Source organism: Phaethon aethereus (genome assembly GCF_964289735.1).
Source record: "Phaethon aethereus genome assembly, chromosome: 3".
NCBI classification, from domain to species: Eukaryota; Metazoa; Chordata; class Aves; order Phaethontiformes; family Phaethontidae; genus Phaethon; species Phaethon aethereus.
The window spans coordinates 4,012,090-4,026,120 of record NC_138576.1 but is presented as its reverse complement, the minus strand read 5'-3'; the positions used below and the strand labels follow the sequence as shown (position 1 = coordinate 4,026,120).

Genomic DNA, 14,031 nt, shown 5'->3' with positions numbered 1-14,031 from the left:
GGCCGCGCCGGGAGCGGAGCGGGAGCCGCCGCCCCGCCGCCCCGCCGCCGCGCAGCGCTGCAAACTTCCCCGGGCCCACGCGCAACTTGGCGGAGCCGCCACGGCCCCGCGCAGGCGCCGCCCGCGCCGCCGCCTGACCCCTCCCCGCCGCCCGCCCCGGCCCCCGCCTCCCCCGGCCGCGCCGCCCCACGCGCGCCGCGGCGCTCCGCGTGGGGCAACGGAGGGAGGGAACCGCCGGCCTCGGCACCCGCATCTGCGCCCGCCGGCCGCGCACCTCGGGGCACCCACGCGCGTCTGCGCCCACCTACCGTGCGCGTCTGGGCGCCCACCCGCACCTGCACCCACCCACCGTGCACACCCAGCGCCGACCGCGCCCGCATCCGTCGCCCACCCGTGGCCCAGCACACCCCGACGCCTCCTCCAGCTCGCCCCCCCCCCCCCCCGCCGAGCCCCCACAGCCCCCGCACTGAACCCCAAATCTCCCCCTTCATTAACTGGGGTGAGGCCGGAGGCGCGGGGCGCCCACCCCATCCCACACCCCCTTCCCAGACCCCCACCCTGGCCGGCGTGGACGGGGAGACGGTTCAGCTGACGCTCCGGGGCAGAGCAGTGCCACGTTCACCGATATTTATTAAAAGCCTGTCCCCAAAAAAGCCCCCCAAAATCTCCCCGGGAGCCTGAAGGACATTAAGGGGAGTGGACGGGGCCTTTGGTTGGAAAAAGACACAAACAGGGCTTTTTTTTTAAAAGATCGCCCTTCAAACAAAACAAACACTGGATCCTTTGGCTTGTGGGATCCGGCCCAGCTCCCTCCAGCATCCCTGGATCCTCACGGCTCGCTCGCAGCCGCAAGATCCCATCCCGCGGCCGAAGGACTCACGGGTGGGAGGAAATGCCGCTCCGGTGCGTTCGAGGGAACTGAGCCGTCTCAAACCTGGTGTTGAGAGCACAAAGCGTTTTCCTCCGGCCAAATCCGGCACAGGAAGCACAGTCCCCGGGTTCTCATTAAGCAAGTCGTTCATATTAGGCAAGTCCTGATTAGCCGTGTTTACCCTCCGCAACCCCCCCTCCGCGTTATTGTTTAGCCTTAGAGCGATGGGCACAGAGGTGCAGCCTGGGCCAAGCCATTTACAGGAACAGCAAAGACACCAAAAAGGGATTTGAGACAAATCAAAGCTGTTTAATGAGCGGGGAAAAAACGCATCCAAAGTTTCAGCTTGGAAAAACCAAGCAAATACCAACAACCCCAGGGCAAACACTTAGATTTTCTGTAATGTCCAAGTATTGTGTTTTAATATTCTTGGACGCGAAAAGATGTTTTTCTGGGTAAATCTTTCCCTGGTTGGTTCAGGGGGTTACATCGTCTTGGAGCTGGAGGGAACGTTTTTTCCCCGTGTGTCGAGTAAAACCGACCCCAAAACCTGGCAGCCGCGGGCAGCGTTCAGAAATCGGGCTGCGGAGGGAGGCGGAAAATGGTGGCAAGATCGCAGCAAGGCTGGGGCAGGGCTGCTGCCAACCCTCGTGCCCTGACAGTACTTTTCCAACCCTTTTTATTTTATTTCACCTTGAAAGAGGGATGAGAGTGACCCATTAAAAACAACAAGCTGAGGGGATGGTGCCAGCAGCCCGGACAGCCACGTCCACAAGCCCGGGCTCTCGCCCGGGTATCGTTTAATTTATTAGGGACGCAGCCTCTGTTCCTGCCTGTTCGCTCCTTTTTCCAGGTCGGTGGTGAGCGGCACAGCCAGTTCTCCTCGGGAGCCCGCCGGTCACTCCCTGCATTGTCAAAATTCACCGTCGATCCCTGCTCTCCGCTCCCTTGCTGCCCTCTCACAGCTTGCAAGAGGTCCTCTCATCGGTGGCACTGAGCTCTCCTGGGCTGGGGCGCGATCCTCCGCCTATCTAAAGTGCTGGAGAGGATTTCCTTAAAAAACCAAAACAAACAGAAAAGGTTCATGGGAGGCAAGTGAGCAGAAATCTTCTATTCCAGAGCAGGCGAGAGTGCAGGAGGATCCGGCTGAGTGTGGTGAGATGGAGACATTCCCCCCTCCAGACCTTTTGCTGGTGGCTGAAGCACAAACGTTGGTGATGAGCATCCCCCAAGGCTGGGCAGATCTTAAGGTCTAGCTCAGGACAATGTATATCATCTGAAATAACCTGGGCTGCCCCCAAAGCCGCGTGGCCAGCAGGGCGAGGGTGGGGATTCTGCCCCTCTGCCCCACTCTGGGGAGACCCCCCTGCAGTGCTGCGTCCAGCTCTGGAGCCCTCGGCACAGGAGAGACATGGACCTGCTGGAGCGGGGCCAGAGGAGGCCCCAGCGATGCTCCGAGGGCTGGAACAGCTCTGCTGGGAGGACAGGCTGGGAGAGCTGGGGGGGTTCAGCCTGGAGCAGAGAAGGCTCCGGGGAGACCTTAGTGCAGCTGCCAGGGCTTGGAGGGGCTGAGGAGAAAGATGGGGACAGACTGTTTAGCAGGGCCTGCAGTGACAGGACAAGGGGTGACGGTTTTAAACTAAAAGAGGGGAGATTCACACTGGATATAGGGAAGAAATTTTTCATAATGTGGGTGTTGAACCCCTGTCCCAGGTTGCCCAGAGAGGTGGTGGATGCCCCATCCCAGGAAACACCCCAGGTCAGGCTGGACGGGGCTCTGAGCAACCTGCTCTGGTTGAAGATGTCCCTGCTCACTGCAGGGGTGGGACTAGATGGCCTTTAATGGTCCCTCCCGACCCAAACTATTCTATGATTCTATGAAAAGAAATTAATGGGAAATGCTGAAGAAGTAGCAGAGGTTCTGGGTGGGTGTCCTCAAGCATAGGGAGGAAACATCAGCCGGTTCCCCTGAGCAGTTGGTTTGTTGCCCCTCTGCCACGCTTCTGCCCAGCTGCAGTTCCTCATGCAGCTTCACGCCCTGGGTTTGGACTGGCCCAGGAGCACGTTGCTCCACAAAGAGCAATGACCTGGATTTTGGGGGACCTCTGCACCCTGTGGGTTGATGTGAAGACAGATCAGAATGGGCAGTGACCGTGTCACCTGCCCAGGCGCATATTCATAGGCCCATGGGTACACCGCCAAATATCAGCACTCAGCACCGTGGTGGTGACAGCTGGAGCCGGTTCTACCAAACCAGCAGGTTCCCATGCTGTGTCCAACGTGGTCGGTGGCAGCTCCCCTTGCACATCCACCTTTGGATCTGAAGTCACCATGAGATATTTGCAGATGGATATGACTCTTCCCGGCTCCAAATACAACCTTGGTGAGACCCTGGCAGGGGCTTCCAAACTTTCCCCGTGGCCCCATGATGCCTGGGGAGGTGGAAGCAGACTCCCACAACTATGGTCACGTTCCTCCGGGCACTCACTGTGCACCGTATCGCCCACCTCCAGTACCCCAGAGCCACCCGTTTCTCTCCCACCGGCTCCCATCTGCGATGCCACGGAAGCATCAGTCCTGCCGCATCCCTCTCCTCCTGCATCCCGGGTGCTGGGCGGGCACGCAGCGTCTGGAAGACACTGTCGCTTTTGTGGCCTTGAGCAGCATCTCCCTCTGGTGGCTGAGGAACAAGGAGCTATGGGGAGAAACACCTCCCCAGCCTGACTTCTTTGGTCTGGCAGCGTTGGGGAAAAATCTGGATGTGCACCAGGTCTTTGGTGCACCTTCAGTTCCCTGCCCTGCAGAGACGGGAAGGGTGGGTGGGGGTATCTGGAGCTGTGATTTGCAGCCTCCTCCCAACAGTGCTTTAGATTTAACTAAATGTAAGTCATTTCTATAGGTGGAGACCTGTGGTTCAGTGCTAGGATTGTACCCAGCATGCAGGACTTGGACCCTGGGTGCAACAGGGCTCTCATGCAGGCTAGAAGTCCTTAAGGACAGATAATCCTCATTATTTCACCTGATTTCACATTGCCCCCAAGGAGAAGGTGAGAGGGAGCACGATGGGATCTCACCAGTGACCATCTCCCATCATCAGGGAGCAAAGCCATGGGAACACGGCTCCCACACCTACAACCCCATCCGTGCCCCAGCCATCATGCCCCCTCCGGTGCTGTCCCCAGAGTCCCCCCTCTCTTGGCCACTCCTCGATCCATCTGCCATTTCCACAACCACCTCCTCCGGGGTCAGGGGTGCGAGCTCATGGTGCACCCCCAGGCCCCCTGTGCATTGTGGATGTGCTCTGAGAAATGAAAGTCCTCCGGCACGCCTGTCTCCTGTGCCCAAAAGTATTTCTCTACTTTCTCAAAATTGCCTGTTTGGCTGTATTTTCTTTTCCGACTGGTCCATGGGATAGTTTCACGATGGCTGCTCAGTGCTGTCGGACCTTTACCACCTGCAGTTAGCCCACCACAGAGCTAGCATTAAGCTGTACGATAGAGCCCACCCAACCACGTCATGACCCTTATCAATTTTTGCAGTTACAGCTGAAAACAGACCCATGGCTGTTCAAGACAGTTCCTGGTAAGTCCAAGTTTAGTTAGCACAGAGCCTACGGTCTGCTGTTAACAGCAGCAACCCTGTATTTACAGAGTGAAAAAACACTTAAATCACTTGAAGTGCAGCAAGGACGGTATAAACCCTTCCGTGTGGCAAGGCCTGGGACCAGGACAGAACAGCAAACCTTCAAACGCATTTGCTTCCCCTGCCTGATCTTGCCTTGTGACAACCAGCACAAGTTTGAGGGTAGCCCACAATTTGGAGAGCCATCACTTGACTCATCAAGCATTTGATTTTTGTAGGCAATGCAAACTATTATGACACGTAGGATTACAACTGTAGGATGTAGAGCCAAGGTCAAAACTGCTGCAAGATTCCCACCAAGCACAAGGCCACGCACTCTGATCCTTGGGTTGGTGGCTGTTTTTCCAACCTGCTGGACTTGATGTTAGAGTCGGATGCTCTTACTATCTGCAGCAAATGCTCAAAATCTACCCCAAATATTACTGGTATTAATTTAGTATACAGTTTCAACAATTCTTATCATAGTGTTTCTTCTTAAGGTTGCATGTAACTAAAATCAATCTCTTGGTCCAAGTTTTACAGGACACAGCCCCTTTCGTGGGACCCCTCCAACCTAAAGGGCAGGCTCTGGGTTAGGAAGAGAATGATCTTGCTCAGAAAGGGAAAGGACTTCCTTGTCCTAGACCTAGTTTGGCCCCGGTTTGGGGATGGGGTGAGGTGAGCAGGCAGCACTGCCTGGTTCAGCATCACTCACCCTGCTCTGGGTCAGGGGGTAGGGGACAGGGGCAGCCGCCACCAGCCACCCCCCAGTGAACCTGGGTTCCCGAGAGGGAATGGGAGAGGGAAGACATAACCAATCCTTCCTCCCAGCATCCGCTGCCTGGCACAGAAATTTGGCCACTACAGGTCTGCATCCTCATCCCAAAGGGCTGCCAACGTCCCAGCTCGACGTCTCTGCTCCTCCCGAGCTGCTCCTTGCCCGCAGAAACCAAACTCACCCAACCCACTGCTATCTGCATGCCATGGTGACGTGCCCAGGTCCCGCAGATGGAGGTGGCCCCAGCTGGGAAGATGCTGGATGTAGACACTTCTTCAAAATCCCAACAGCCAACTCATCCTGGGTCTGCAGGAGAGCCGTGTGGGGAAGAGAGAAAGGAGATGTGGAGTCCTGTTCCCGTTCATACCTGTGTCCTATCCACACCCTCCAGCTGCAGAAAGGGAAAATCCCCACTCAATTAAACAAACAGCTGGATTGGGGGCGGGTAGAACCAGAATGGGTAGAAAATCTAAGAAAACAGGAAAATGGAGTTGCAAAGGAGAGGGGAGGAGGCGAGGTCACATCCAGCCAGGAAGTTGCACAGTGGTTCACTTCCAAAGCAGCAGATCAAGGTCCAAGACCCCGTACGGCAAGGTCCAGAGAGGACCCCTCCATGCTTCTGTGTACCCCCAACACGAGACACAGACACAGCAAAGGCTGGTTTGTTTTTTAAAGGATCATTATATATTATCAAAAGTAGAAAAACAAACTAAATAGAAGTTTCTATAATGCCACGGCAGCTCTGCTGCCTTCTGTGTGATGCTTGTAGTGAGGAGGACTCTGGAAAAGCCGCTACAACTGCTTCCTCCCTGCAGAGCAGAGCCACGGCATGGCGATGCTGGCTCCGAACGGAGACACGGAGCTTTCACCACTTGGCCTTCTGGGCTGCGAGCGCACATTGCCGGCTCCCGTCCAGCTTTTCACCCACCAGGACCCCCAAGTCCTTCTCCATGGGGCTGCTCTCAATCTGTTGATCCCCCAGCCTGTGCTGATACTGGGGGTTGCCCCGACCCAGATGCAGGACCCTGCACTTGGCCTTGTTGAACTTCATGAGGTTCACATGGGCCCATTCCTCGAGTTTGTCCAGGTCCCTCTGGAAGGCATCCTGTCCCTCAGGAGTGTCAACTGCACCACTCAGCTTGGTGTCATCTGCAAACGTGCTGAGGGTGCACTTGATCCCACTGTCTATGTCATTGATGAGATATGAAAGAGTACTGGTCCCAATATGGAGCCCTGAGGGACACCACTCGTCACCGATCTCCATCTGGACATTGAGCCATTGACCACTACCCTCTGGATGTGACCATCCAACCAATCCAGCCAGATCTGGATTACTGTTGCCCAGAGAGGTGGTGGATGCCCCATCCCTGGAAACATCCCAGGTCAGGCTGGACGGGGCTCTGAGCAACCTGCTCTGGGTGAAGGTGTCCCTGCTCACTGCAGGGGTGGGACTAGATGTCCTTGAAAGGTCCCTTCCAACCCAAACTATTGTATGATTCTATGATCTGCAGCTGGGTGGAGGGGACAAGGATGAGGATGGGCAGAAAAGGCCACTTGAGAAAGCAGGGTGGTGGGCAAGGACGCAGGACATGGCTTTTGTCTACAGTTCAGCGTCCTGAGGCTGTGGTCTGCAGTATGAAGAGGATTTGCAATCCTATGTGGCCCCAGCAAATGGAGCTGGTAAAGCTCTCAAGATGAACCTGATGGGGGAAAAATAAATCAAGCACTACCGAGCCTTATGTTAGGGCTTATTCTGCCCACAGTGAAGGGCATCTGAGAGTAAAACTCATTATTTTTCTTAGGCACTTATTTATCCTGAGAAGACTCCTGCTTTGGCCAGCATTGCAGCCCCTGGAGACAGCAGCCAGATCTCCACACTGGGACAGACCAGCTGCTTGTATAGTCCTTGTTAAAGGACATGCTTCAAGACATTGTCACAAGTATATCAAAAAGCAGCATGCTTCCAGCTTCCTAGCAGGACTGCTACATAAATAAGTTTAATAAATACCTAAGCCTGGACTTTTAAGGCTTTTTAAGACCTTTGAAGCTCTCCAAAACTGCAAGTAGAAGATGCACCACCAAGGAAGGTGATGTCCTAGCGATAGAGGACTGTATCTGCTCGGCGGCCGGGTACCACGGGGATAGTCTTCATGGTCAGCATTAACATCCCACCACCTCCTGCCATACACTAGCGACAAGGCAGTCACCCCAGTGCTGACCCAGGGTGAGGGTGCAGCCATGTGCAGGGTCACACCGGCAACCCAGACAGATCTGTCCCCTCTCCCAGCTCCCCCGGTCCTCGCTGTGGGCATCTAGGGTCAGCCTTGGGGGTGGAGGTGAAGCATGGTGTGCTCAGCTTGCTCCTCACGACAGTCCCTTGTGTGCCACAAGGGTGGGTGTCCCAAAGGTGATGCCACCCCACGAGGGCACCCTCCAGCCCCGCAGGCTCCAGCCCCTCTTTGAGGTGACCTGCCACCCCACAGCCGCCTGTGCTGCCGAGGGGAGAGCTGCTCTGCAGATGCTCGTGGGCACAAGCGCCCGGGATTGGGCTGATGCTCGCCATCCCAAGGGATAAATCCCCTCCTCCTCGCCCACCACCCAGGCAGCCTGGGGGAGGCTGGGCCCCGCTGTCGCGTTGTGTCACGGCCACGCAGGTAGCTGCGGCCGTCCCCGAGCAGGGCGAGGCGATGCCTCCCGCGCTCGCGCTGAAATACACGGAGGAGCCCTCGGCCGGACCCGGGGAGAAGCTGCTGGGAAAGAATACAGCCGAGGGGAAAACAGGCTCCTGCACCGCTCCATCCTCCTGTGCCGTTCGTGCAGCTCCGGTGCTGGGTTTGCCGCCTCCTCCGTTCCCCGCCGACGGCAACGTCTCATCAGTCCAACCAGATTCAACACCCCGAGGACCAGCTTCCCTTGTGGGGAGGGAAGGATCTGCCCCAGGCTCAACACCGGCGGGTTTCCCCATCACCCATCCTCCAGGGTAAACCTCTCCCACGCCACTGTCTCCAAAAGCTGCGTTGATCATAGACATATCTCCTGTCTTCAAGGCCAGCTTTACCAGCAGCCAGTGGTGATGGTTTGTCCAGCTGTCCTCCAGACACCCTCCAAATTGCAGAAGTGATGAGATGTTCCCATTTTTGGGATCTGCCGTGGTCCCTTCCCCTGCCGACAACTCTCTGTCTCCGAAAATTCCCAAACTCTGCCCTGCTTGAGAGACATCTCTGGCATCCTTGTCAGCACCAGCAGCTGCAACCCTGCAGGTTGTCTCCAGGAAGCCCTGCCAGATCTCGGTGGACTTGGGATGGAGCAAGCTGTAATAAACCACCAGAGCTGTGGCACCTAAAAAAGAGCAGAAAGGTGTCAAAGGGTGAGTCCCAGCAGTGTTTTGGTGAGGTGTGGAGGAGAGACCAGATCTCGCTGCCACTTCCATATCAACAGGCTGTCTTGCAGAGATGCTGCTGGGCATCCAGTGTCTGAGCACCATATCTTTCAAGCGTTTTTAAGGGATGCAAAAATTCAACCAGAGCAGATTTGGGAAAGGGAGGGCTGAGCACAGGCTCAAAACTGAACTTACTATTAATGTGGATCGATTTGCAGACTGATAGGTGCACAGAGAGGCAGATGCTGAGCACCAGCAGATGGGACACGGGGCAGGGAGGAGGCGTGTGATGAGGGAATCCTTCCTGCCTCACAGCATCCCAGTCCTCTAGCCATTAAATGCAGCAGGATTTTAAGACACCTTCCTACTTCTATCCTGAACTCATTCAGGGCCAGAGGGATTGCTCCTTTTCCAGCCCAGACGTGCCCTTTCTTGAACACAGTAGATCTGCGTGCAGCCGGCCTGGGGAGAAGCACAAAGCCCAGCACATGGGTGCTACAGCTTCCCCCTGCCCCCAACCTGCTGGGAAGACATGAGCCTGGTGAGGACCTCACCCAGCAAACAGCAGCTCCCATCCTTGCCCAGTGCCAGTTTTGCAAATAGAGGTGCCGATGGGTTGTTTGCATCATACAACCTCTCCTCTCCTTCAGCAGAGTTACGCATTCAAGCTTTAGGGAATTAAATGCACCAGCTGGGTGTAGCTGCAAGGTATGGAGTACCTTCTCCATCACGTACCAAAAAAACCCTCCCCATGGACACAAAAAGCGTTTCCATTTACAAAAGCAGCACCAATCTTTGAAAGAAAAGAGGGTGGGAGAAAGCTGCTGTAGTTCTGCATGGTCCCACACCAGTGTATTTCCAAAACATACCCAGTGATGGCCCATCAATCACAAGCCACCTTCATAATGGATGCGATGCTATCCAGAGGGACCTGGACAAGCTGGAGGAATGGGCTTGTTGAACATCATGAGGTCATCAAGTCCAACCATTAACCCAGCACCACCATTTGGTGGGCATGGGACCACTAAACCATGTCCCAAAGTGCCACATCTATACGTTATCAGCACAGACTGGGGGGTGAAGGGATGGAGAGCAGCCCTGTGGAGAAGCACTTGGGGGTCCCGGTGGGTGAAAAGCTGGACAGGAGCCGGCAATGTGCGCTCACAGCCCAGAAGCCAACCGTGTCCTGGGCTGCCCCCAAAGCCACGTGGCCAGCAGGGTGAGGGGGGGGATTCTGCCCCTCTGCCCCGCTCTGGGGAGACCCCCCTGCAGTGCTGCGTCCAGCTCTGGAGCCCTCGGCACAGGAGAGACATGGACCTGCTGGAGCGGGGCCAGAGGAGGCCCCAGCGATGCTCCGAGGGCTGGAACAGCTCTGCTGGGAGGACAGGCTGGGAGAGCTGGGGGGGTTCAGCCTGGAGCAGAGAAGGCTCCGGGGAGACCTTAGTGCAGCTGCCAGGGCTTGGAGGGGCTGAGGAGAAAGATGGGGACAGACTGTTCAGCAGGGCCTGTAGCGACAGGACAAGGGGTGACGGTTTTAAACTAAAAGAGGGCAGATTCAGACTGGATATAGGGAAGAAATTTTTCATAATGCGGATGTTGAACCCCTGGCCCAGGTTGCCCAGAGAGGTGGTGGATGCCCCATCCCTGGAACCATCCCAGGTCAGGCTGGACGGGGCTCTGAGCACCCTGCTCTGGGTGAAGATGTCCCTACTCACTGCAGGGGGTTGGACTAGATGTCCTTGAAAGGTCCCTTCCCACCCAAACTCGTCTATGATTCTGTGATTCTATGGTTCTATAAATGATCAGTATACACGCAAATTAAAATGCTCCCCTGCAGTGACCCCCTGTGTTATACCACTGCCAGCACCGGTCACCAAGCACCACGACCACAGAAAGCACAGATGTGCTTCCAAATCGCACGTATTGTATTTGGCAGTGGTACCTGAGCCATTTGGTGACATCTCCATCATTTCTGCAAGCCTCCCTCTTTGGGGTGGGCTTTTAAGAAATGATGAAGAAATGAAACTCAAGGTGGATTTACATACCATCAAATACCTTCCTGCTGAAGCTGGAAGAAATAAAGCAAATAGTTTGATTCAACTAAAATAACTGATGATGCTCAGATAACTGATGGTGCTCATTTCCTCTCAAAACATGCAATCCAGGCTCTAAAAACCAGCAGGTCTTACCGATTACAGACCCTGACATGACAGCCCCAGTCACGCACAGGCTGTTCCTCAGCTCCGCCTGCAGGAACCTGGTGGCCAGCAGCAGCAGGAGCGTGTTTTCCACCAGCATTATCTGCAGAGCAGAGGGAAGAGTTGTCACTTTTATCCTGCTGATGGCTATAGAAATGCTTCTGATGACAGAAAACACCCGTTTTCTAGATTTTGCTGATTTATTTTGCACCTAACTTACCACTCAAAACGTAAGGGTTGCTGGACTGAACTTTCTGCAAGGTCTCAACCTTTTTTTACCATGAAAAATAACTCTGGCAGAGCAGCACAGCCACTCTGGTCTTATTACGACGTTGGATGGCTGCTGCTCAGAAAACAAAGCCCGTGCTGAAGGTGCACCCACCTTGGTGACCACAGTAAATGCTGAATTTTTATCAAGTGATGATGTGAGAAATGAGAAAGGAGAGCCTGAAGCTATTTCTTCTCCCCAGAAGCTGCATCCATGTGGAATACCAAATATCCTAGGTACTTACTGCATAAAATACGGCCACCCTGTGCTTGGAGGGACCGGGCCGGACATTAACGTAGCAGAAGATGTACACGGCTCCCACCAGGCAATTGAACAGCCTCCAGCGGCACGGCTGGGCCACGATGTCTGTCTGCTGGGCCACCAGCCAGAAGGACATGAGCAACCAGTGGACACCTGCAAGGGGAAGGGACCAAAGGGGGAAAGCTGTCCGGGGCGAGGCTGTGAAGCGCTCCAGTACGAGGAGCATCTCTGGAGCTGACAGTAGGGTGGGACATGGGGAAGATGATCACAGGTCTTACCCGCCACAGCAAAAACCCAAAAGGAATACAGCCTGGCAAAGAGCACCAGGGCCAGGACCCTGGTCCCCAGCATCCCCGTCCTCCAGAGCAGCAGGCAGAGGATGGCCGCGGCCGGCGGGCAGAGGTGCCCGGGTTTCAGCAGGCAAGTGAAGCGGCTGTAGGAGACCAAAGCCCAAGCGAGGGAGAGCAGGGACAGCCCAGCGCTGACACCTGCGCGGGACAGGGATAGTCAATGCCGCGCAGGACGCCCGTCTGCCTTGTAGGACCATATTGCGATGCCAAGGAGCTGTTGGTAGCACGGCACCCTGACACAAGCCAGACACCCCGCTGTCCTGCCAACTGGAGTATTTCAACCAGTTCCTGCTGGATCCGGTCTCCTCTGCACGCTCGGCACCTCCCTGACTAAATCCTCTGACCGGCAGAGCTCGGCAGCGGCAGGGCAGGTCCATCCCGGTCGCTGCGAGTGGACCGGAGACTGGCACTGACTTGAGCATGACCTTGTGCTCGCCGTGACTCCACGCTCCAGCTTCTCCCTTTGCACACCCGAAACTTCACCTTTTCTACAAAGCAGCCCCAACCCCCTAAATTCTCAGCATTGCACCGTGATAAGGGCTGGACCATCAACAGGAACATGTGCTGGGTTCAAACCCAGCCCAGGAACACTGTCTGCCATGGGGGTCTCCTGTACGGGGGTGCTGACTGTACCGGCCAGGAGAAGCCATGGGCAGCTCAGAGGCTCCTCCGGGTTCAGCCACAGCAGAGCTTTAAGCCACGTTTGTCCCTGCTCCTTTGCACTGGGGCTTCCCAGTGCCTTTGCGGTGTGCTACTCCATCCAGAGCCTGCCCGGCGCCCTGCCGGGTGGGCACAGGCATCCCCCACCCAAATGCATCACCCCTCTGCAGCTCAGAGCATCCTCCTGGGAACTCCCCGCTCACCGGGGATGAAGCCCGTTGGGTCAACTGCCACGATGACGTAGGCCTGCAGCAGGAGGTGAGGCAGGGTCTGCAGCAGGGCTTCCAGGAGCCGCAGCACACACACGTCCCCGTGCTGAGTCAGCACCTCGCTGGCACGGGCGCTGCAGCCCGCCTTTGCCGCCGTCCGTAAAATATCCCAGTACCTGCAAGTGTCACCGTGACGGGACGTCCGCCCTGCTTTCGGCAGGTTTGGGACTGTGCCTGGGTTTGGGCGGAGGGTGGAATGGATGGACCATGGGGAGCATCTCTCACCGCTTCCAGAGGCCCAGCTGCAGGAGGTGAAGCACCAGGAGCCAGCAGCCAGGTGGGCGGCCGTCTGCCCTGAACCAGAGGATGCTGAGGAGCTGAGCCGCGTAGCCGGGCACCACGCAGGCGACGGTCAGGCTGAACCAGCCCAGCCGCCCTTGGACGAGGTAGTGGATGACGGCGCAGAGCCCTGGAGACCGGCAGAGCGGCACGGCTGAGGGATGCCGCAGCCGCGCACGCCCTGTGACGGGAAGGTGCTACCCACAACGCGTCCCAAATTCGCCTCCCCGCCGCCGAGGGGGGTTTGCAGCTCTTGTCCCTGTCTTATCTCCAGCTGCCGGCTCCCGGTGGCTTGTCAGCTTGTGGCACAGCCACCGCCACCGAGGGGCCCGGCCCAAACAAGAGCTCTGATAAAACGCGCTCGGATAAGGGCTCATGCTCCGAACAGATAAAAAATACAAATAAATACATAAATAAAAAATTGGAAAAAAAAAATCAAATTTTCAAATAAAAACAAAAAAAAAGGAAAATGGCTGGAGTCTGCAGGCATGCAGAAAGCCCAGTGCCCGGGGGCTGCCAGCTGCCCCCGCGCCCCGCCTCCGCCTGTGCGCAGGCCCGCGCAGGCCCGCGCAGCCACTCCCCCCCCCCCCCCGCGCATCCTTGCGCGCTCACTCACGCGCTCCGCTCTCCGCCGCCAGCAGCGCCAAGCAGAGCCACGGGAAGGCCCCGCGCATCCTGCGCACCCCTTCCGCCGCGCCTGCACCTCGCCGCAACAGGAGGAGGAAGGAGAGGAGGAGGAGGAAGGAGCCGCGGGGGCCGGTCCCTCCCCGCCCGCCCCGGCCCGGCCCCACCGGGCACCTCCCCAAGTGCCGCCCCCCGCCCCGCTGTTCTCCCGCCGCGCGATGTTGCGTCATGTTGCCTGCGTCACGCGGGCTCCTCGGGGTCTTGCGGCCGCGGAGACCGGCGGTGGTTGCACAGCCCGAGACCCCCCAGGTTACTGTGCACAAGCCCATCCCGATGCCCCTGGGTTCTTGTGCGCTCGCACAGGTCCGTCCCGATGTCCCCCTGTGCGACGCCCAAGTGACGTGCGGCTGCCGCAGGGATGAGCAGAAGGCGCTGCCGGGACGTGAGGTGCACGGAGCCGTAAATTAGTTCAG

General features: G+C 56.9%; 1 protein-coding gene across 1 annotated transcript; it reads right to left on the bottom strand.

Annotated features, from left to right (window-relative positions):
- Nucleotides 1-7,518: 7,518 nt before the first annotated feature.
- Nucleotides 7,519-14,031, bottom strand: XKR5 (XK related 5; the record flags this gene model as incomplete). The annotated part of the gene is made up of 7 exons (XM_081997988.1): nt 13,551-14,031; nt 12,881-13,064; nt 12,590-12,771; nt 11,655-11,864; nt 11,360-11,529; nt 10,839-10,950; nt 7,519-8,609 (listed from the first exon to the last, which is right to left on the bottom strand). Exons 1-7 carry the CDS (start codon nt 13,885-13,887, stop codon nt 7,519-7,521), a joined length of 2,286 nt encoding a protein of 761 aa, XP_081854114.1. The 5' UTR covers nt 13,888-14,031.